Source organism: Budorcas taxicolor, chromosome 3, assembly GCF_023091745.1.
Source record: "Budorcas taxicolor isolate Tak-1 chromosome 3, Takin1.1, whole genome shotgun sequence".
NCBI classification, from domain to species: Eukaryota; Metazoa; Chordata; class Mammalia; order Artiodactyla; family Bovidae; genus Budorcas; species Budorcas taxicolor.
In genome coordinates this window covers 74,223,452-74,247,990 of record NC_068912.1, presented here as the reverse complement: position 1 = coordinate 74,247,990, position 24,539 = coordinate 74,223,452, and the positions used below count along the sequence as shown (strand labels likewise).

Genomic DNA, 24,539 nt, shown 5'->3' with positions numbered 1-24,539 from the left:
CTGTTATTCCACTTTAAAAAGTTTTCAATGGATTTTCATTGCCCTGAGTATAAAGTCTAAACCTTTTAAGGTGGACATTGAAGGCTCATCATCACTTGGACCCTGTATACTAAATGCTCACCATTTTTATTCCCACATCTATATTTCAATTACTTTGAACTTCTTTGAGTTCTTCAAAAGTACCAGTTTTCTTTCTTCTAAACTTTTATAACTGTAGATCCTAGGTCTTATAACTCTCACTCCCCTCTCTTAACTAATTTCAACTTATTTTTTGTGTATATTTGAAATGTCAGTTTATCTGTTATTTCCTCTGCCAAAAGCCTGGTCAGTTCAATTCAGTCACTCAGTTGTGTCTGACTCCTTGCAACTCCATGGGCTGCAACATGCCAGGCTTCTCTGTCCATCACCAACTCCTGAAGTTAACTCAAACTCATGTCCTTTGAGTTGGTGATGCCATCCAACCATCTCATCCTCTGTTGTCCCCTTCTCCTCCTGTCTTCAATCTTTCCCAGCATCAGGGTCTTTTCAAATGAGTCAGCATCTTTTAATTTCATGGCTGCAGTCACCATCTGCAGTGATTTTGGAGCCCAAAAAAATAAAGTCTGACACTGTTTCCATTATTTCCCAATCTATTTGCCATGAAGTGATGGGACCAGATGCCATGATCTTCGTTTTCTGAATGTTGAGCTTTAAGCCAACTTTTTCACTCTCCTCTTTCACTTTCATCAAGAGGCTTGTTAGTTCCTCTTCACTTTCTGCCATAAGGGTGGTGTCATCTGCATATCTGAGGTTATTGATATTTCTCCCGGCAATCTTGATTCCAGCTTGTGCTTTATCCAGCCCAGCATTTCACATGATTACTCTACATACAAGTTAAATAAGCACAGTGACAATATATAGCCTTGATGTACTCCTTTCCCTATTTCAAACAAGTCTGTTCCATGTCCAGTTCTAACTATTGCTTCTTGATCTGCATGGTCAGGTGGTCTGGTAGTCCCATCTCTCAGAATTTTCCACACTTTGTTGTGATCCACATAGTCAAATGCTTTGGCATAGCCAATAAAGCACAAGTAGATGTTTTTATGGAATTCTCTTGCTTTTTTGATGATCCTATTGATGTTGGCAATTTGATCTCTAGTTACTCTGCCTTTTCTAATCCAACTTGAACATCTGGAAGTCCACGGTTCACGTACTGTTGAAAAACCTGGTAGATAATTCATAATATGGACCCCCCCAAATTCTTCACTACCTTTATCTCTCCTGCACATTTTACATTATTTTTTAACTGTTAGCCTCTCCTAGTAGATGAAAATTGTTACAAGAGTAGGACTTATTCCTATATTTTTAGGTATATCTCAGGACAGGTCTAGACCAGAATATGTTACACTGTAGATTTATAGATAGTTTTGAATTAGCAAATGAATAAATAATAATAGTAAAGTTCATCCTACCCATCTGTTGGTAAGAGATTCTAGAGTTTTCACCTAAGGCTCAAATTTATTAATATTTATTCTTTATTCAAGACTCTGGTCTTTTTTTCTTTCTGTTATTATGATTAACCAAGATGACAGCTTCAATTTAGCTATTAATAGGAAAAGGAGTACGCCAAGGCTGTATATTGTCACCCTGCTTATTTAACTTATATGCAGAGTACATCATGAGAAACGCTGGGCTGGAAGAAGCACAAGCTGGAATAAAGTTTGCTGGGAGAAATATCAATAACCTCAGATATGCAGATGATACCACACTTATAGCAGAAAGTGAAGAGGAACTAAAAAGCCTCTTGATGAAAGTGAAAGAGGAGAGTAAAAAAGCTGGCTTAAAGCTCAACATTCAGAAAATGAAGATCATGGCATCTGGTCCCATCACTTCATGGGAAATATATGGAGAAACAGTGGAAACAGTGTCAGACTTTATTTTGGGGGGCTCCAAAATCACTGCAGATGGTGACTGCAGCCATGAAATTAAAAGATGCTTACTCCTTGGAAGGAAAGTTATGACCAACCTAGATAGCATATTGAAAAGCAGAGACATTACTTTGCCAACAAAGGTCCATCTAGTCAAGGCTATGATTTTTCCAGTGGTCATGTATGGATGTGAGAGTTGGACTGTCAAGAAAGCTGAGTGCCAAAGAATTGATGCTTTTAATCTGTAGTGTTGGAGAAGACTCTTGAGAGTCCCTTGGACTGCAAGGAGATCCAACCAGTCCATTCTGAAGGAGATCAGCCCTGGGATTTCTTTGGAGGGAATGATGCTGAAGCTGAAACTCCAGTACTTTGGCCACCTCATGCGAAGAGTTGACTCATTGGAAAAGACTCTGATGCTGGGAGGGATTGGGGGCAGGAGGAGAAGGGGACGACAGAGGATGAGATGGCTGGATGGCATCACTGACTCGATGGACGTGAGTCTGAGTGAACTCCAGGAGTTGGTGATGGACAGGGAGGCCTGGCGTGCTGCGATTCATGGGGTCCCAAAGAGTCGGACCCAACTGAGTGACTGAACTGAACTGAACTGAACTGAAAAACATCTTCCCTTGTGGTTCAAATGGTAAAGAATCTGCCTGCAATGAGGGAGGCCTAGGTTTGATCCCTGGGTTGGGAAGATCCCCAGAAAATGGAAAGGCTACCCACTCCAGTATTCTGGCCTAGAGAATTCCATGGACTGTGTAGTCCATGGGGTCACAAAGAGTTGGACATGACTGAGCGACTTTCACTTCACAAGAACATCTTATCATTCATGATTTTAAGTAGAATATTCATAGTTACAGCAATACCCTGGAAAAGGCTAGAAATCTGGGCTATAAACTCAACAGGAGAAGCAAATATTTATAATAAAACAGAGGTGTGACCAAGATGGTGGAGTAAAAAGATTCTGAGCTTAAATCCTCCAATAAGCACACCAAAATTATAGCTTTTTGCAGAGACACTGGCTATGAGAACTACCTGAAGACTAGCAGAAAAGATTTTTCACAACTGAAGATATAAAGAAGGAACCACAACAAGATGAGTTGGAGGGATGGAGATGCAGGATAGTCAAGATCCATACCCCTAAGTAGGTGATCCATAAACAGAAGGATTATAATGGCAGAGGTGCTCCCCAAAGATTCAGGAGTCCAAGCTCCACAAAGGGCTCTTCAGCCCAGTGGTCCTGCACTCGGAAGATGAGCATCCAGATGTTGGGCTTTGAAGGCCAGCAGGGCTTGCGTATGGGAGAACTATGGGGTCATAGGAAACAGAGACTCTACTCTTAAAGACTGCAGGCTAAATCTCGTACTCCCCAAGACCCAGCTCAGAGGCAGGAATTTGAAAGAAGCCTGGGTCAGGCCCACTTGCTGATCTTGGAGAGCTTCCTGGAGAAGGGAATAGTTAACTGGGACAACTTTTGGGGAGACAGATTCTGGTGACCGTCATTCTGAGGAGTTCATTCTACCTCAAGGAAACAGGTATTGAAAGCGCCATTTTGGAATCCAGGGGCTTACCTGCCCCCACCAGTGGGTTGGCACCAGCCCCGACTGACCCCCTCCCCACAAACCTCAGACCCCTGCAGCCAGCTGCCCCAGGACCTGGTCCTGCCACCAGCAGACTAGTAGCCACCTGGGTCAGGGCCAGCCCTGCTTACCAGTGCACGCATGGCAGTGGACCCTGCCATAACAGAACAGCCTACACAGCCCACAGAGAGGGTGCCCCTAGAGCATATGGCCCTGGTGAGCAGAGGGGTGTGTGCTGCTGGGTGCTGTAAGATGTCTCCTACATAAGGCCACTTCTCCAAGGTCAGGGATTGTAACTGACCCACTTAATACTTACAAGTAAACCCAGAGAATTATCCAAATGAGGAGATGGGAGAATATATTTCAAATAAAGGAACAAGACAAAAACCTCAGGGAAAAAAAAAAAAAAAAAGAATGAAGTAAAGATAAGCAAGCTACCCAGTAAAGAGTTTGAGGTAATGATCATAAAGATGTTCAACAAAACTCAGGAGAAGAATGGATAAACACAGTGAGAATTTTAACAAAGAGTTAGAAAATACAGAGAAAAATCAAACAGAGCTGAAGAATATAATAACTGAAATTTAAAAAAAATACGCTAGAAGGCATCAGTAGCAGATTAGATGATACAGAGGAACAGATCAGTGGACTGGAAGGCAGAGCAGTGGAAATCACTCAAGCTGAACATAAAAAAGAATTTAAAAAATGAGAATAATTAAAGAGATCTATGGGACAACTCAATCATCTGAATGTTCACACTGGACTTTCCTGGTGGCTCAAATGGTAAAGAATCTGCCTTCAGTGCAGGAGATCTGGGTTCTATCCCTGGGTTGGGGCAATCCCCTGGAGAAGGGAATGGCAACTCACCCCGGTATTCTTGCCTGGAGAATTCCATGGACAGAGGTGTGTTCACATTATAAAGGTCCAAAAAGGATGTGAGAGAGAAAAAGAAAGAGAACTTATTTAAAGAAATAATAGCTGAAACCATTTCTAAATTGGGTAAAGAAACAGATATTCAGGTCCAAGATGCACAGACAGTCCCAATCAAGATGAATCCAAAGAGGTACACATCAAGAAACATTATAATTATATGGTAAAAAAACAATTAAAGATAAGGAGAAAATCTTAAAAGTAACAAGAGAAAAGTAGCAAAATATATATATATTTTTCAAGTGCATACAGAAAATTTTCCAGGATAGATTCCATGCTAGGCAAAAAACAAGTCTTAGTAAATTTAGGAAAACTGAAATCATATCAAGCACCTTTGCTGACCACAGAATGAGACTAGAAATCAACTAATAGGAAAAAGCTGCAAAAAAACCCACAAACATATGGAGGCCAAACAATGCTACTAAAGAGCTAATGAGTGACTGAAGCATAAAACAAGAAATTAAATACCTGGAGACAAATGAAAATGGAAACATAATAATCTAAAAGCTGTGGGACACAATAACAATAATTCTAGGAAGGAGGTTTATAGTGATGTAAATCTATCTTTGGAAGCAAACACACAAAAAATCTAAAATAAACATTCTAACCTTACACCTAAAGGTACTAAAAAAGAGGAACAAACAAAACCCAAAGTTATTAGAAGGGAAGAAATAATAAAGATTAGAGGAGAAATAAATGAAATAGAGACTAAAAAACAATAGAAAACAGATTCAGAGATACAGAGAACAATTAGTTGCCAGGAAGAGAGGGAGGTGGGAGCACAAAATACTTCAAAGAGATTAAGAGTTACAAACCTCCACTTATATAATAAATAGTAATGCAGATGTAAAACACAACACAAGGCATATGGCCACTAATACTGTAATAATGTCGTGTGGGACAGATGGTACTGATGTATGCAAATGCTGAATCATTTTTTAGTACACCTAAAACTAACATAATATTGAACATAATATTGTATGTCAACTATATTTCAATAAGAAAATAATTTTTTTTCCAACCTACAAATAATAAATGCTAGACAGGTTGTGGAGAAAAAGGACCCCTCCTACACTGCTGGTGGGAATGTAAATTGGTACAGCCACTATGGAGAACAGTATAGAGTTTCCTTAGAAAAATTTAAAATAGAGTTATCATATGATTCTGCAGCCTACTTCTGAGCATTTATCTGGAGAAAACTACAATTCAAAAAGATACATGAATGTCCTTATTCACTGCAGCACTATTTTTAATAGCCAAGACATAAGAGCAACCTAAATGTCTGTCAACAGATGAATAGATAAAGAAAATATGGTATATGTATACACACACAAAAGAATATGCATGCATGCCAAGTTGCTTCAATTGTGTCAGACTCTTTAGAACCCCATGGACTATAGCCCCAGGCTCCTCTGTCCGTGGGATTCTCCAGGCAAGGATACTGGAGTGGGTTGCCATACCCTCCTCCAGGGCATCTTCCCAACCCAGGGATTGAACCCGCGTCTCATACTTCTCCTACATTGGCAGGCAGGTATTTTACCACTAGTGCCACCTGGGAAGCCATATCTTATGCCTATATTATAATAAATGTGTAAAATGCCCCTCAGAGTCTAACAGATAATGCATCAATAACAGTTTAGAATTTATTTGCAAAATTTCCTGCCAATGTTAGGTTTCTAGTTATGTTAGCATAGGAATTTCCTGACACTATATTATTTTTTTTTCCCCAACACAAAACACTCCCTCTGAAAATTTGCCAGCTTTCTTTACAGTTAACTCTTGTTCTGTTGACTATAAATAGGGGCTAAGCAATAGTGCAATGCCAGATCCACAACTTGAGCGGAGCAAAGTCTCATATAGCAGGATCGTTTTTTCCTTGATATTAAGGAGAACTTTCTATGATTCCTCATTATGACACGAAGTTTAGCTGCCAATGCCTCAACCTTTTAAAAGAGAACTGTGTAAACTGGGTTTAACTTGCACTTTTACTGCTTGGGTTTTGTGAAGCGGAAAAGTGGCAACCAAATATTTCTGGTGACTGACTATCCTTTTGGGTTTCAAAGCAGCAGAACTGAAGACATTGATTTCTGCAACCCACTCACCTTCCAGGTCGTTGAGTTAACAGACATAGAGATAGACAGTATTGTAATCTGGCTTATAATAAGTACTATGTAAGTATTTGTTATTATTGTTTTGGGTATTATTCTTATTTTGATGTGAAGAACAATACAATGAAGCATAAAAGAGCTCTTCACTATCACCTCCTAACTGGTACATAAATTCCGGTGCAGAAGAATGCGGCTATAACACACAACAGAATGGTAACTTGCCATAGCCAGTAGAGGCACAAGTCCTCTTTTAACCCCATAATCCATTAAGGTTTATGTAGCAGCTTTGAAATTCATCTTAACAATCACTCTTTCCTTTCAGGCACTGTACAGATGGCAGATGAACACCATCAAGTATCATGTGATGTTTATATTATAAATGATGTTTTATTTTTCAAAATACTCTAATGAAAAGATTCTGCTCTCCATTTTCATTGTATCTGAATTTGGAGTGATCACATTTCAAGTGTCTAATAACCAAGTGGCCAGTGCTACCATATTGGACAGTGCAGGTCCCAGTGCCTTATACATTTTGATGGGCTTCCACCTATATTCTCTCAATTAAATGGCAGAAAGATCATCACCACAGTGTCCATTTTTTCCTTTCTCCATCTCCCATCTCCCCTTCTCACCAGAACACCTATTTTCATTGGAGCCTAAGTACTTCAAGGCTGACCCATCCCTAGCTGCTGGAAATGTCTGGATCAAGGATGATGATATGACTCCATACTAGGCAATAAGTTCTAAGAGGAAGCTCTCCAGGGACATCCCAGGAAAAGTTTCTTCATTTTTAGGAGAGAGCCATCAAAAAACAAAGCTTCTTTGTCCTGCAAGAGATGAACAAAGAAGCATGTACTAGCAACCAGCCTACTACCCGAGGGGAACAAGCCATAGACAGGATGAGGCCAAAACCGTAGACTGTGTAAGAAGGGGCAAGCTTTCTTGATTACAGTGCTGAGCTTCTGGATTAATCAACTCTGAAGGCTGTCCCAACCCTAGATTTGTAATTATGTTCTTTATTCTGAAGAACAGAAATAATCTGAAGAATATTATATCATCTCTAATAACAACTGAGGGCAACACTGATACACTGAAACTTTGGGGCATCTTTTGAAGCATTGTTTTTCCCTGCCTTTGTTAGTTTTACTGTTTCCCTATTGTTGCTAAAATTCCTCACTGTTTAATTGTTATCCGCAGGGCACCTTCCGAAACATCCTTTTTGTTTTTCTCTTCTTTGGATACTAGGCATTAGAGCAGCTGTTTGCCACTGCTTCTACCCACTGTTTCTAATTAATTTCTCTCTTGTTTACAAAAACAATGCTGTGTCTCCCATTCTTACAGTTTTCGGTCTTTATAAGAATTTTTACTACTAACAACAATGTAGAAACAATAAAAGCTAGCAAATAAAGGGAAAGGCGTAATTTTTTTTTGTTTTTTTATATAATGCTCACAGTTTTACTGTTTAAATTAGTACCATCATTCATTAGACTCAAGCTGCATTCCAAAGCTCCTTGGTGGTTTTGGAATAAAAAACATTTGGGCTTGATTTGCTCAATACCATTTACCAACTGTGGGTCTTAAAGCAAGTTGCTTACCCAGCAAAGAAAAAAAATAAAAAGATAAATGTCTCCTGCCTTGAAAAGTTCATGTGAAGATTATAAAACATGTAATATATGTAAAACTTAGGGCTTAAACTTGTGATTTTCTGATTCTAAATCAATTTTCTGATTCTAAATCTCATGTCCCCTTCAGTTTACTACAACTTCGTTTCTTCATTCACTCATTCCACAATCATTCATTGAGTGGCTGCTATGGGCCAGGAAGATTTATAGACAAATATGGTAAGGTCTCTGCTCTTTCGCAGTTTACAGTGAATCAGACAAATAAGTGGATATTAACAAGAGGGAGGCCTTTTAATTTAGCAGTTCATTACATAGGCTATAAACCTAGACAAATCTGGATTTGAGGGTCAGCTCCACTTCTCATTAACTTGGTGACCCTGGTAAAGTTACTTAACATCTCAAAACCATTTCCTCATCTGAAAAAAGAGATAACACTATCCCCTTGTAGAGTTATTGACAGAAGAAAATGAGATTATGTCTACGAAATGCTTAGCTCAGTTCCTATTGTGAAGTAACCATTTGTCTACTGTGGGTAATCATCCTTATTGTCATAATAAATATTATGACAACTGTAAATATAACTGTGCAGAATTAAATGAAAAGGGTATGTGCATGCCTATGGAGTATAGAAGCAGGGCATTTAAATCAGTCTCCAGGATTAGAAAAGCTCTGTCTTCTAAAATGGGCTTCCCAGGCTGCACAGTGGTAAAAAATAAACCCCCCTGTCAGTGCAGGAGACATGAGACAAGGGTTCGATCCCTAGGTCGGGAAGATTGCCTGGAGAAGGGCATGGCAACCCACTTTAGTATTCTTCCTCCCTTCCCCGCGAGGCGGATCTCCATGGTCTCCCACCGGCCACCCTGGAGTCCAGCGACGGTGTGACGGTCAAGTGTGTCCAGCAGCGCCATGAGCGGCTCATGCCCACCCGACCATAAAGCGGCTGAGGTCTGAGACGCAGCGGATGCCACGACGGAACCATCAGCGGTGAGCGTCGCTGTGTCTCCTCCCAGGTGACAGTCACAGACACTGTTAAGGGAGAATGGCGCTGTTTACAGTTACATCCTGTCAATTTCAGAATTCACCAGTGGTTTCTCGCGTTGGTCCACTCGCCTGATCTTCCTGTTTTCTCCCAGGTGGTATCGAAACCCCAGACTTCCCAGCCTTGGAGGGGAAGCCCCGCAGCGCCTGCCCCCGACCACGCCAAGCTATCGCCCTCCCACCCCAACTCACCCAGGCCCCCACGGCTCCCGGGGACGCAGGAGGGCTCCGGATCTCCACGGTCACCCTTCTGTCTGGCTCCTCGTGGGGTCACTTTGCCATATGCAGACTGTCCAGGAGCTGATCTGACCATTCTCTCATGTGGAGGACCACATAAAAAAGGCAATTTTAGTGTATTAATCATAGATTATTACAAACTATAAACTCAAGGGCAAGAAGTTTATTATAATGTATCTTTATGAAAACAAAAGGGTGTACAGTGTTCACACACTGTGACAATAGTGTAAAAACTCCATTGTGAGCTCTGATTATTTCTTTTCTGTACCACAGAAGCATATTGTATAAAAACTGTCGGAAAACTGATGTGAAGGTTTACTGCCTTATTTGCCTGTAAAAATGCAGCTCAATCACATGACTGCTTCCTGGAGCTTGGGAATAGTTTATCCTGTATTCTTGGTTGAATTCTCCCTCTATTTAAGATGTATCCATAGAATTGAAGTGTCGATGTAATAGCTCTCTCCTCTTGCCTGCAGGCCAGTTGTAATAAATCTAGGATGTGATGGAAAAACAACAAAAACCACCTGTCAGTGCAGGAGACATGAGACAAGGGTTCCATCTCAAGGTTGGGAAGATGCCCTGGAGAAGGGCATGGCAACACACTTCAGTATTCTTGCCTGGAGAATCCCATGGACGGGGGAGCCTGGCAGGCTACAGACCATGGGGTCAAAAAGAGTCTGACGTGACTGAAGCAACTTAGCACACACCTCCTCTAAAACAGGGGCTTCCTTTGCGGCTCAGCTGGTAAAGAATGCCGCCGCCAATGAAGGAGACCTGGGTTGGGAAGATCCCCTGGAGAAGGGAAAGGCTACCCACTCCAGTATTCTGGCCTGGAGAACTCCATGGACTGTATATAGTCCATGGGGTCGCAAAGAATCGGACACAACTGAGTGACTTTCACTTTCACTTTCCCCTAAAATAGGAGAAGTTTCTGGAGAGGTTTGCAATATGGAGGTCACACTTCTAGATGTGTAATTCTGCAAGTTATTCTAGGAAATACAGGTTGATTTCTACAACTAATGGTAGGGATGCTGGGGAAGGAATGGAAAATGAGTGGTAAAAGTGGCCAAATCCAAGATTTTTAGGATTAAACTAAGGAATCTGAAGCCTCTTAATCTGGGTGAGAGAGTGCTAGATGGAAAAAATGCCTGAATTCGATATTATAGGATCACTGTGAACACACTAAGGTTCAGTAGGGCTCTTTTTCTTCTCTATGATTATAAGGGGTGGGGGGGGGGGGAACAGATAAAAGCAGGTTAGAATAAAAGAATCCCAATTGCATTGTATTATGCTGCTGCTGCTGCTAAGTTGCTTCAGTCGTGTCTGACTCCGTGCAACCCCATAGACAGCAGCCCACCAGGCTCCCCCGTCCCTGGGATTCTCCAGGCAAGAATACTGGAGTGGGTTACCATTTCCTTCTCCAATGCATGAAAGTGGAAAGTGAAAGTGAAGTTGCTCAATCGTGTCCGACTCTTAGCGACCCCATGGACTGCAGCCTACCAGGCTTCTCCATCCATGGGATTTTCCAGGCAAGAGTACTGGAGTGGGGTGCCATTGCCTTCTCCCTTGTATTATGCTAGAAGTTTTAAAAGTGTCAAAACAATTTTCTAATTTTGACTGTAGTCAAACACTTTCCCGCTAAGCAAAGAGAACTCAATAACAAGTTTTATTTGTTTTATAAATAGTTTAGTAAAAAAGAATAATATTTGTGAATCATACTAGCTGAAAAATGTTGGCCTAGTAAAATTTTACCAATGTATGTGAGTTTTCTAAACCTGAAGAGACAGAAGGAACCAGATGAAATTAATGTTGCCCCTTTCCAGAGAAAGCCTCCTAAATTGTAGGCGCTGTGTTGAATGGAATCCTTTAACAGTTTGCTATAGAACAGTCAAAATTCTTGTCACTTCTACAGGGATTTTCACAGTATTTCTCTAGAAACTCAAGCTCTTAAGAAGGGCAGTCAATTAATGAATCAACAGAGACATTTCAGGAAACCTTTAATCACTATAATTATGTGACCCAGACAGTTTCCATGATCATTGACCATTCTCAATCAATCTGTTCTTTTTGTGTGTGACATTTTCAGTGAAGTAACCTGAAAATATTTTGTGCGTTAGTTGTTCAGTCGTGTCGTGTCCGACTCTTTGCAATCCCACGGACTGTGGCCTGACAGGCTCCTCTGTCCATGGAATTTTCCAGGCAAGACTACTGTAGAGGGTAGCCATTTCCTTCTCCAGGAGGTCTTTCTGACCCAAGGACTGAATACAGGTCTGCTCCACTGCAGGCAGATTCTTTACCATCTGAGCCACCAGTAGGCTAATAAGAGACAATGAATGTGAAAGAGATTATTACAACATAAAAAGTCCAACTTCTACTAATTTCTAGGGGTAGGACTGGGGAAAGTTTTCTAATTGTTTAAAGTATAGTCTGTACAACTGAAAGATGGGGATAGAAAAATACCAAACTGATAAACTTGTGCCAATTAAATTAGATAATAAAGTAATTCTCAAGTGCTTGCAGGAGAAGGCAATGGCACCCCACTCCAGTACTCTTGCCTGGAGAATCCCATGGATGGAGTAGCCTGGTGGGCTGCTGCAGTCCATGGGGCGGCTAGGAGTCGGACATGACTGAGCGACTTCACTTTCACTTTTCACTTTCACGCACTGGAGAAGGAAACGGCAACCCACTCCAGTGTTCTTGCCTGGAGAATCCCCAGGACGGGGGAGCCTGGTGAGCTGCCATCTATGGGGTCACACAGAGTCAGACACGACTGAAGAGACTTAGCAGCAGCAGCAGCAAGTGCTTGCATGTAGTAGGCATTCGATAAGTATGTCCTTCTGTGGATCTTTTCAGCTTCCTCTCCATTAGTCTGATTGCCATTCCAACTCCTCAATAAGTGACATGAACACATACACACAGGACTTAAAAGATACAACTTTACTGTCATAATGTTTCTAAGGATGATTTAGATGTTAACAATGAACCCCCATCTTTTGTTATTAATACCCCAATTTTGAAAAATTTTTTCTATGTGTTCTAGGTGGGAGAGAAATCCTAGCACTTACTTCTCACTATCAGGTCCTACTTCAAGTTGCTGCAGTTGCCTGATCCTTCTTCTAATAACTTCTTTATTTGGCCAGGAGGCAAAGAAACCAAGCTAAAGCAGTCAGGTTTGCTCCTAGGACACAAAGAGCAACAGAAACTGTTTTGCAGTAGGATCTTGGCCTGATGCTCAGCATCTAGAACAGCCTGTGTCCTTCCTATCTTCCAAATCTGCCAGCTTTCTATGGATACTGTGAGCCCCCAGTATCCTTTTTTACATATGCCCTTTGTGTTTAGTGTTAGACTTTATTGTTTGCGACCAAATATCAAGTTGAGGGAGAAGACTAGAGCTCTGAAGTCAGAGGGTAGTCTCATGCTTCCTGAAATTGACCTACAGCACGATTTAATAAGAAATAGATGTGAGAGGAAAAAAAATCAAGACATCCCCTAATATTTTTTATAGAACAAAATTGAAGAAGAAATTTACCTTGTGGATCCAGGCAAATCCTTAATCTATACTTGAGGAAATTATTACCATTAAATGAATTCAAAAATATGCCACCCAGAATGTTGGTCATTAGTACATCCAATGGTTTATACAGATAGTTGCCAGATTAGCATCAAACCCAGACTGCATTTCATCCTTTATGGAAAAATCAAGAAAAAATTTCTTTTTTCCTTTTCTTGTTGCCTCTCTGTGGTGTTGATGGAGTATTTGTGAGCTTTCAGAAACTTATATACCTACCTCTGTCCCACTAGAAACCTCAAGCTATACCCAACTCACTTCTGGACAATTCTCTAAGTCTAAATCCTTAATTGTAATTTAACAAAACTCACAATGTCTTTGAAGATGAAGTGGGGTCCTGAAACATTATGTCACATATAACTGTTTCTTGTATTTGCTAAATAAGTAAATAAATAGCAAATAAAAAGGAGGGAGAGAGGAAAAAATTTGTTGAAACAGGGCTTCATAGTCACTGAAATACTGTATTGCTATAAAAGCAAAATTAAGGCTTCCCTGGTGGCTCAGTGGTGGAGAAACAACCCGCCAATGTGGGAGACATGGGTTCAATGCCTGATCACAGAAGAGAAGATCCCACATGACGTGGAGTGGCTAAGCCTGTGCACCACAACTATTAAGTCTGAGCTTTGGAGCCCGAGAGCTGCAACTTCTGAGCCCATGTGCCCTAGAGCCTGTGTTCTGCAACAGGAGAAGCCATCACAGTGAGAAGCCGCACACTGCAACTAGAGAAGAGTCCCTGCTCGCCACAACTAGAGAAAGGCCCGTGCAACAACAGAAACCCAGGACAACCAGAAATAAAGTTAATCTAAACATTATTTTAAATAGCAAAATTAGACCACTTCATGCAGCCTGTAAATATAAACCTATTAACCAAAAGCTATGGGGAAAAGTACATGGAACCTGGCCAGTAAGCTGCAAGAGTATATCAAAGGTTAGTTCCTTAGAAACAGAGCCTGAATTGGAGATTCTGACACAGGCAGGAAGTCAAAGTGAAAGATACAGAGTCCTGGCTTCGTCTTCCACAGGGTCACCTCCACTCTTGGCATCACCAGCAATTTATATGAGCCAAGAAATCCACCTTCCCCTTCCCTTTTTCCCCCTTAAACTAGCTTGCTTTAGCTTGGTCTGGATCTTCTTCAGGGATGATGAGTCTTATAACATCCTACTATTTCACAAGCAAACTTTGCTTATTTTCCTTTCTCTCTGACTATTCCAATTCACATCTCAGAACAAAAAAATAGCCCCCATTAGATAGAACTTAATTCTAAATCTGCCCATTACTAGCTCGGAGTAGTCACTTCCACCTTAAGGAGGTTGAGGTGAGGTTGAGGTGAAGTCGCTCAATCGTGTCCGACTCTGCGACCCCGTGGACTGTAACCTACTAGGCTTCTCCATCCATGGGATTCTCCAGGCAAGAATACTGGAGTGGATTGTCATTTCCTTCTCCAGGGGATCTTCCCGACCCAGGGATCGAACCCAGGTCTCCCACATTGGAGGCAGACGCTTTAACCTCTGAGCCACAAATTCTTTTCCACCTTAAGGAACTAGATGGAAAGTCATTTGTGGACAGATAGCCATTTCCTTACCAGAGGTCCAGAGAGGAAGATGGGACCTTATTTCCTGTCAGAGTCACAGGACAAGGATTAGAGAAATCGCAGAAGGTCTTGCAAAGTCTATCTCCAAAACACTCTGTGTGAATATATCCAATTCTCCATTCCAACCTCAGCTGTCCTCATTCCCCATCAGGACAGTTTCAATACCTTCTACTTGGTCTCCCTACTTTCACTCTGGCCCTTCTGCAACCCAGTCCTCACACAGCTTCGAGAAGAATCTTTTAAACACATAAATCCAATAATGTCACTCCCCTTGCTTCAAATCTTCCAGTGTTTTCTTAAAATAGTATCAAAACTCATCCTCAGGGCCTCACACAATCTGGCCCCCAACACTGTCTCTACCTCAATTCACAGACTCTTACTCTCTCCACACCCCTCTCACTTCAACCACACAGGACTTCCTTCTACCTCTTGAACTTACGAAGTATTCCTCCTGGAGATCACTCATACCTGGTTCTTTCCTTTCCCTCAGATATCAGCTTAAATATTACCTCTCATTTAAGAGGCACCTTTCTCCAATGTTTCCATCTATGAAAGTTTCCCAGGCTTCCTCTATCACATCACATTGCTTTATTTTCTTAACAGTATTTACCACAATCTGACTTCTCATCTAATTTATTGACTTTCTCCTTCCCCTAGAATGCATGTTTGCTGAGACAAGGAAGCTGGTCTGCTTATTTCATTGCTATATTTACAGCACCTATAACTGTGTCTGACACATAGTAGGTACTCAGTAAACAATCACTGAACACATGAATAGGTAAATAAATTCTGAATGGTCCCAACTTTTTTTCCTATATTCATAATTGATAAAGAAAAATAACATTGCTGCTTTGAGTCACAACCTCAAGTTTCTCCAGGAAATCATTCAGTAAACAACATATTCCTTAAAGACAAGGACCATGTCATTGCTGTATCAGGTTGTAGTACAGTGTCTTGCACACAACTGATAGTAAGTGTCACTTAAATGAATTAATACATCATGGCTCCTGTCCCTGACGTTGTCAACATAATTTCACGTTATTTTACTGTTTATTTACACAGATTTAGTAGAACTCCTTGATATTCAATTGAGAAGTATAGTGTCATATAACTTTAAAAATAAAGTGAAGTTGCTCAGCTGTATCTGATTCTTTGTGACCCCATGGACTGTAGCCTGCCAGGCTCCTCCGTCCATGGGATTTTCCAGGCAAGGATACTGGAGTGAGTTAACATTTCCTTCTCCATTAAAAATAAAAGATATCTCTAATTAAATTTAGTATTGTTCCACACAAACCAAGAACTAGAATTAGCAACACTTAATTCAAGCAATATGCGTGTGTACATGCATGCTTTGTTGCTTCAGTCGTATCTGACTCTTGGCAACCCTATAGACTGTAGCCTGCCAGGCTTCTCTGTCCATGGGATTCTCCAGGCAAGCATACTGGAGTGGTTTGCTATGCCCTCCTCCAGGGGATCTTCCCCACACAGGGAACGAACCTGTGTGCCCTGCAGCTCCTACATTATAGGCAGATTCTTTTACTGATAAGCTACGGGGAAGCCCAGTTGTTAAGTGATTATTGAGTGTGATATGGTGTTTAAGTGTTTTACATATATTATTAGTACTATGTTTGACCATAAACGAGAAAGGAAGAGAGACGGAAGAAGGCAGGAAGGGAGAGAAAGAGAGAGAAAGAACCTCTAAGAAAATTCTTTGTGCCTCTTGCTGCTGCTGCTGCTGCTGCTGCTGCTGCTAAGTCGCTTCAGTCGTGTCCGACTCTGTGCGACCCCACAGACGGCAGCCCACCAGGCTCCCCCGTCCCTGGGATTCTCCAGGCAAGAACACTGGAGTGGGTTGCCATTTCCTTCTCCAATGCATGAAAGTGAAAAGTGAAAGTGAAGTCGCTCAGTCGTGTCCGACTCCTAGCGACCCCATGGACTGCAGCCCACCAGGCTCCTCCGTCCATGGGATTTTCCAGGCAGGAGTACTACAGTGGGGTGCCATTGCCTTCTCCATTATGCCCCTTAAAAAGCAATAAATTTCCAATAAGTAAAGGTATTCAAACAAAATGGAAAATTTCACCAAGAATATTCTAGAAATAGATTAAACATTAGATGAGTTATTTTACTAAATGACCTTTTATAAATCAAGAGATTTTATAAGGTCAACCCTCTTCTTTTACAAATATGGAACAGAAGTACAGACAAGCAATACAACTTGCCCAAGATGAAATGCAAATTCCTATTTCTAATCTTCAAGGCAATCTACCAGTGCACTCCTTCCTTCCTTACTCCTCAGTCCTTGACTCATAATATTTCTTGACATTCTCAAACATACTTCAACAAAAACATATTTGCTTACCATTCCTAGCACACCTGGCTCAATTTTTCCCTATGCGCTTCTGCACAGACTTCCACTACCACTGTCAATTCTATGCCAAGCTTTGTCTCTCCTTTTAAAGCAACACTTAAGGAAAAAAAAATTTTTTTTTTTAATTAATGTCTCTACATTTCCATCTGATCTCAGTACTCAAGGGCTCTGATACCTTTTCTAATTCATAAGGCAGTCTGAGTAATCTTCTTAATACACAAAGCAGATCATTATCACTCCCTCACTCAAAGCTAGTTGTTTTCCAAGATACTTGATAAAAATCTATAAACTCCGAAACAAAAATGACAAGGTTCTGCATGGTCTGGCCTTGCCTCCCTTCCTAGCTTTACCTTAAAGCTACTGTTCCTTTTATTCATGCTAATGTGCCCCTTTGTCACTCTTTTTAAGTTCCTCAAATGCTTCCAGCTCTTTCCTACACTGATAGTTTCACACGTTGTTCTTCCTTCCTTAACGTACAAACTTCCAAGATTCACCATAAATGATGTTTTCTTAGGGAGATCCTCTTTAAGCACCCCCACATTCACCAATGCATCAAAACAAGGTCCTCCTTGACACTTTGCCAAAGCACCTTTTTCTTGCCTTTATAACACGTCCATTGTTTTCATGTGGGCTTCCCAGGTGGCGCAGTGGTAAAGAACCTGCCTGCCAGTGCAGGTGACATAAAAGACACGGGTTCAATCCCTGGTTCGGGAAGATCCCCTGGAGAAGGAAATGGCAACCTACTCCAGTACTCTTGCCTAGAAAATTCCATGGGCAGAAGAGCCTAGAGGACTACAGTCCACAGAGTCGCAAAGAGTTAGACACAACTGAAGCGACTTCATACACACACACATTGTTTTCATGATGTATGTAGGGGGATGCCAGAAGCTGCCCTGCTCTTCCCTGTTCAGGTGGGCAGACAAAGTCACATTGGAGCAGGTATCACAGAAATAAGAAACATTCAGTGTGGTAAATGTTGACTGAGTTGGTTTTCATAGCGGAAAGTTGTATGGTACAACAAAGGAAATCCATACAACACCCCCAGTATAAATTGCTGGTTACCTGGAAAGAAGTAGACCATCATAGTTATCATATTTTCTGGGGGAAAATAAAAAGCAGAGAAATCTAACCTCCTCTCCCAACATCTGAAGCCAAGAAACTTAGTAGAGAGCAACTTTGGCTGCATTCAGTAGCGGGAAAAGACATGGAATGTCTTAAAAGAAAACTTACTGGCAGAGAAAGACAAACTTGCGAGAAAGTCATCTGAGTACAACCCAGAGCCTAAGGACCCCAGAAGGAGGTTCCAGGCAGTACGTGGCCAGAGGCCAGCCGCTCTCTGGGTCCTTACATTCTAGTACAGTGGTTGTGCTTCAGAAAATTGCTGCTGAGCTTCATGGCTGAAGTTAGAGGGTGTGAATGAATGGGACTCCTAACAATGGCACCCAAGCACAGACCCATTGCAGCCTGGGCAGGGACATGCTCCATGAGGACTTCACAGTGGCCGTGGACCGGCACTGCCCTTCAGCCCAGACAAGATCAACCTGCAGCAGCTGCACCATGTGGCAGTGAAAGCAACTAGGGTGATGACCAGATCACCCTGGTCATCTGATTGACCAGGTGGTAACCAGCTACATCTGGTTACAAACGTACCCAGGCTGGTTACATTTATTTACTGGATCAATGGTTTATTTTCTGTGGGTCTACCTTAGTAGATTGAAAGTTTCATGGAAGAAGCTAGCATGCCTGTTTGGCTTATGCTCAGGGCTACCAACTACAGCACAGATGGCACCCAGCTCCACAAGGACTGTTTTTCACATGGAACATGACATGAAGACTGTCTCTTAGAGCCAGGTAACTGCTCAATGTCTTCAACCTTATCCTAGTCATCACTGTATCACCAGGGAGGCAGACACGAAGCAAGCACTCAGTACATATTTACAGAATAATTATATAACAATGCATGATCTATTCTGTTCATTTGTATACATTTCTATGATTCTTCTTAAGACATTTCTGGGTATTTTCCCCCCACATACCTAATATGGTATGTCTAAAAGGGATGATTTTATCTATTTTGAGCCACAGGAAGTCAGAACGGAAAAGAAGGTTAGAGTGATAAGTGTTTTTATTGTACTCACGAGGAAAGGGAAAACCAGAAAGATAGGATGACTTTAATCCTTTGGTAGAAAAGCCAAGATGAGAACCGCGGGCTCTGTGCCTTTTACTCTCTCTAGCCCCCATCTGCTCTTCAGTAGCTTTCTCTTGTTCTTATGAAACAGAGGCAGAGGTCGCTTAATCACTGACTGCTGTTGGTGCCTTTGACTGCCAAGGCACTGGATTAATTAGGGAAATGCGGATGTGTGTGCTCTACTTTACCCGAAGTGGTAGTACGTTATCAGGGAAATTTCGTATGTCAAGACCACAATGAAAGCTCCACTTTATTAGACTGGTGAATTCTTCAAAACACACTGTATTTTTTAGAATCTCTCTTTCAGTATTTTCAGCATTAATAGCATTACTTCTTTTTCCAAATGCTCATGAGTCATACCAACAGCAGCATATTCTCCAGCACAGAAAATAACACACTGAATATTCAGAAAGAGGAACAAAAAGATCAAATCTACTTAAAGGAAATAAAGGATTAGTGAAAAGTATGTTCTTAAAATTATATTTTATTTTTATTAGATCAATAATTGCTTAAAATAGGCAACTTCCCTGGTGACCCTGTGGCTAAGACTCTGTGCTCCCTATCCAGGGGGGGCAGGTTCAGCGGACTAGATCCCACATGCAACAACTAAGACCCAGCACAGTCAAATATATATATATATATATATATATATGTATGTATCTATATATATGTATGTATATATATTATATATATATAATGTTTTTTAAAAAACTAAAAAAATTGCTTAAAATAATTATACTTCCGGCTCCAACTTGGCCATCTGTCTTTGTATTACCAAGATTTATAAAAATCTTGTTTGGTGTAAAATTTATCCTGTACTTATATGATATGACTCTTGGAGTTCCCTTGTGGCTCAGCTGGTAAAGAATCTGCCTGCAGTGCATGAGACCTGGGTTTGATTCCTGAGTTGAGAAGATCCCCTGGAGAAGGGAAAGGCTACCCACTACAGTATTCCAGCCTGGAGAATTCTATGGACTGTATAATCCATGGGGTCACAAAGAGTTGGACATGACTGAGAGACTTTCACTTCACTATATGATATGCTGCTGCTGCTGCTGCTAAGTCGCTTCAGTCGTGTCCGACTCTGTGCGACCCCACAGACGGCAGCCCACCAGGCTCCCCCGTCCCTGGGATTCTCCAGGCAAGAACACTGGAGTGGGTTGCCATTTCCTTCTCCAATGCATGAAGGTGAAAAGTGAAAGTGAAGTCGCTCAGTAAGTGTCCGACTCTTCATGACCCCATGGACTGCAGCCCACCAGGCTGCTCCGTCCATGGGATTCTCCAGGCAAGAGTACTGGACTGGTTGCCATTGCCTTCTCCATCACTATATGATATGACTCTTACCTAAATTAGCACCTAATTTCTTTCCAACAGAATTAAAGTGAGGAAAATCAAGCCTCCTCTTCTATCTCTGCCACCATCTTTCATTTTTAGGTTTAGAGTCCTCAAACACCTATCATAAAAGTCAGCAATGGTAAAATAAAACACTGATTTTGAATAGGTGACCAGACCAGCTGCTGAAATGTTCTCCTTGTAAATGATGACCAAGAGAATTCTAGGAGGGCTACTGGATGGGAAAATTACACTTTGTGTTATTTGAAGACTACAAATAATATTAATGCCTTGTCAGGACCTAGACTAACTGTGAGGCAGTTTACAACTGTGTGTTTCTCATGCTTTGGTCTGATTTAAGGTTCATGTAAACTCAGTTCTGGACTGTGAGTCAGTGGTGGAGAATCTGTGCAGCCCCAACACTCTGGATCACCTGTGAAAAGATGAGGACCACCAAGGCACAGGCTCTAGCCTTAAGAGGCCTGCAGAATGATTTGACCTAGGACAGCAACTAAATACACAATTAATTCGACTCGTTTACATGAGGAGAGGTCTGAGCACATGGAGTCCCTGACTGGAAAAACAAGAGACATATTCTAGACAGAGGTCTTCAGAGCACGAGGTGGTGGGTACTCCTCCAAGTTCAAGGGAAGCGGAGGTGGGATCCAGCATGTCTTAGCTTTAGAGAGTTAACTGGTAGTTGTGAGGGGGAAAGCATCCCAGAACTGAGAGAATGGTGATGGTGATGCGGGCAGGGAGGAGGGATGAATTACAATACCTTGCCAAGATGTACAAATATTTATCTTACAATATTTATTTGCCTGCTTTCTTAATTTTTTTTTTTCTGAAAAGTTACATTCTCCACCACACTTCCCCCCAGTTAATTATAACTAATCAAGCTGTGAAACATCATGTCTCTCTTTTCTCCAGTTTCCTGGGAGAAAGGTCTATCTGAAGATAAGAAGTCAACACTGTCATCTATAAAACATCACAGTAGTATTCTTAATATGGAAGAAATAGTCTCAACTATTTTCACATACATTTATTTTGCTTTTTATTACAATCTGTGAAATAAGTTGAGTTGGTGTTTTTATTCCTCTTTTACAGGAAAAAAAGAAAAGTGTTCACAAAGATATCAAGCAGCTGTTAAAGGTCACACAGTGGATTGTGTTATGTCACTGGAACAAGAACCTGTCTTCTGATTTATGTGCTCAGATATTTACTCAATAGGCTTGTGGTGGACATACCTTATATGGCTGGTCATCATGATAGTTCCTAGGAAAAGAACAAGTTACCGGGTAGTTACTATATCTGCCCTCAGGAGGTCAGTTAATCCAGAATGTTCAGTAAAGTGTGACTCAGATCAAGACACTGGATCTGCAAGGTAAGTGTTGTGGGACCAAAGAGCTGCAGCCCCCAACCAAGCCTAAAGAGGCCCAAGGAAGGTTCCTCTAACAAAGTCACTGCTAACTTGGGACCTTAGCCAATCCAAGACAGTGACTGCTCGGCAGCTGTCCTGAATGGCTGAGGGGTGAGGTGTAAAGTTGGAAAGTGGAGACAAAAGTGTTCCAAATAAAGGGAGCAGAGTCACTACTCCACACTGTTATTTCCATGTGTGTGTGTACGTGTGCACACATGCGTGAGTATGCATCCCTCTCATTTAAAAAAGTTACACACTGTCCAGTTGTCATTTCTGTTTAAGAATGAATTACTATGTTTACCATAAAATGCTGACATACACTCAGGAGACAAGATATAAGAGGAACCCCAAGAAAAATAACGTCCCTTCTTGGGTTACCCTCATTAATCTCTGAAAATTAGAATTTTTCTAGGGAAAAGAAGGACTTAAGAGGCCATCTAATAATTCTCAAGAAGCAAGGCAGGAATTGAAATACAAACCACTTACTTACTTCTATGATAAGGAATTGAGGGAAAAGAGGGATTCAGAATATGACATGCTACAGCTGTAGATTCCGAGAGTTGCCAAGTGTGAAAGAGGTGCATGTAGAACCCGGGTGGACTATAAACGTGCTACCTGTATGTGAGGAGTTTGAAGGAGAACTTCTCTCCCTGCTTTCTAGCTCTGCAAGGCAAGGACTGAAAATCGAACATGACACCCAGTACCTCTCACTACCGCCTCTCAGCTCCCCCAGATAAATCATCGATCATCCTCTGTTACAAATGCCTGTAGTGCATATTCCTGAGTGTAATTCCCAGAAAAATGATCCTATGGAAACTTTCATAATTGAGTTATTGACCTTTACAGCTTCTTCAAAGGAGGAAGTCCAATGAGTCACACGTATGCTACAATTCTAGACCATCTGAATGTCTTCAAATAAGATGGCTTAAGAATTTGTTTAATTCCTGGCTCTCTTTAACAAACTCAAGATACAAAAACCTACATTTTAAGCCCTGATTTATCTCATTAATCTTCAAGTTATGTTTGCTTCTGGATATATCACTTAGATAACCTGCCATCTCTTTACGTACAGTGTCCAAAAGCCCAAGTCACTTAGAAGCCCTCACTCTTCACTTCAGTGCAGTCACTCAATTGTGTTTGATTCTTTGTGACCCCATGGACTGCAGCACGCCAGGCTTCCCTGTCCTTCACCAACTCCTGGAGCTAGCTCAAACTCATGTCCATTGAGTCGGTGATGCCACCCATCTCATCCTCTGTTGTCCCCTTCTCTTCCTGCCTTCAATCTTTCCCAGCATCAGGGTCTTTTCCAATGAGTCAGTTCTCATCAGGTGGCCAAAGTATTGGAGTTTCAGCTTCAGGCTCAGTCCTTCCAATGAATATTCAGGACTGATTTCCTTTAGCATTGACTGGTGGGATCTCCTTGCAGTCCAAGGGACTCTCAAGAGTCTTCTCCAACACCACAGTTCAAAAGTATCAATTCTTTGGCACTGCCCCCTTTCTTTATAGTCCAACTCTCACATCCATACATGACTACTAGAAAACCCCATTCTTACAAAAGTACAATTGACCAAGCAGTCTCCTTCTCAAATTTCTCATTCTGGGTCATTAAACCATGATTCTCCCAAATAAAAGAAACTGAGCATAACACATGGAAAAAGACCTTAGATATCTATTAGCTCTACTTTTGCATTTTAAGAGGATATATAATTTCCCCAGTACTATGATTAGCACTAGAACTGCTGGCTTTTAGCTAAGTCAAACAAACAAATCAATACAACAGAAAAAAGATTAAAAATAAACTCAGAGTCAAATATTTTGAATTAGAAATCTGGTTCTAATATTCTTAACAATATTCTAATACTGTTATTTTTATAACACTATAAAACACCATTACTACTGTAAAATAACCTATTGCATCTATTTTTCACATGTAGTGCATTTAAGGCAAATTTTCTATGTCAAAAAATGTCAGTGATTCCTCAAACTTAAAAAACTCTACATCTATGTTGCAAAATATCTCCTTGAGTCAAAGCATTCTCTGCCCACATCTGTGGCTATTGAGCAGGGAATTTGCTGGTTCAAGATTAAAGGCAAAGTTCCTAAGGCTGCTTTTATACAGTTTCCAAGTTGTGGATGAGAAACTCTGTTGCTCATTATCTCTTTTCACAGTGTAGATAGCTTTTCGTCTACTATTTTTAAGATGGCTACAGTATTAGTCACTTACGGCTTTAGTATTGTAGCTGTTGTACCTGTTTGAGGAGTGCCAGATGTACAAAAGTACAAACTGCCGTCAGGGCTTCCTCTGAACAACAGCCTCGGGTTATTCCTGCTACTGGAAACTTGGCTATCATGTCAAACAACTGGACTATTTGGTGATTGTAGTCCATAAAAAATCTAATGATAATAAGTCAAACAGATTGTATTGCTGAGCCAATTGACTGATTTCAACAGAATTTGATGCTTTATATTGACTAAGAAGTGTAGGTCATCTATCAATGGTGACACCACTTCCCACTGTATTCTCACTTAATTTCAGATTTTTTATTGTATAGCTTCTGGAGGAAAAAGTTTAAAAGCTTTTGTTTGCACCATAGATAAACCTGTATTTAAACCAGATAAACTGAGCAATGGCTCCTATTTACACAGCAGGAA

The 24,539-nt window shown here is 41.1% G+C and overlaps 1 protein-coding gene across 7 annotated transcripts in view; it reads right to left on the bottom strand.

Annotated features, from left to right (window-relative positions):
* Positions 1-24,539, bottom strand: part of PTGER3 (prostaglandin E receptor 3) — a 215,532-nt gene that overhangs the window by 187,266 nt on the left and 3,727 nt on the right. Inside the window, exons 2-4 of one of the 7 annotated variants that reach the window (XR_008199123.1) lie at positions 9,375-9,496; positions 8,997-9,170; positions 4,352-4,365 (exon numbers count right to left, since the gene is read on the bottom strand). The exons of 2 other annotated variants lie outside the window; for them this stretch is intronic. Coding sequence is in view for 1 of the 5 variants with exons in the window: in XM_052637047.1 (XP_052493007.1) it covers positions 12,598-12,621 (24 nt within the window). In the remaining 4 variants the exon portion in view is untranslated. Of the gene's footprint in view, positions 1-4,351; positions 4,366-8,274; positions 9,171-9,374; positions 9,497-9,900; positions 9,912-11,723; positions 11,736-12,484; positions 12,622-24,539 lie in introns of those variants that run through there. 4 more of the 7 variants (XR_008199122.1, XR_008199124.1, XR_008199125.1 and 1 more) reach the window with 4 other exon arrangements.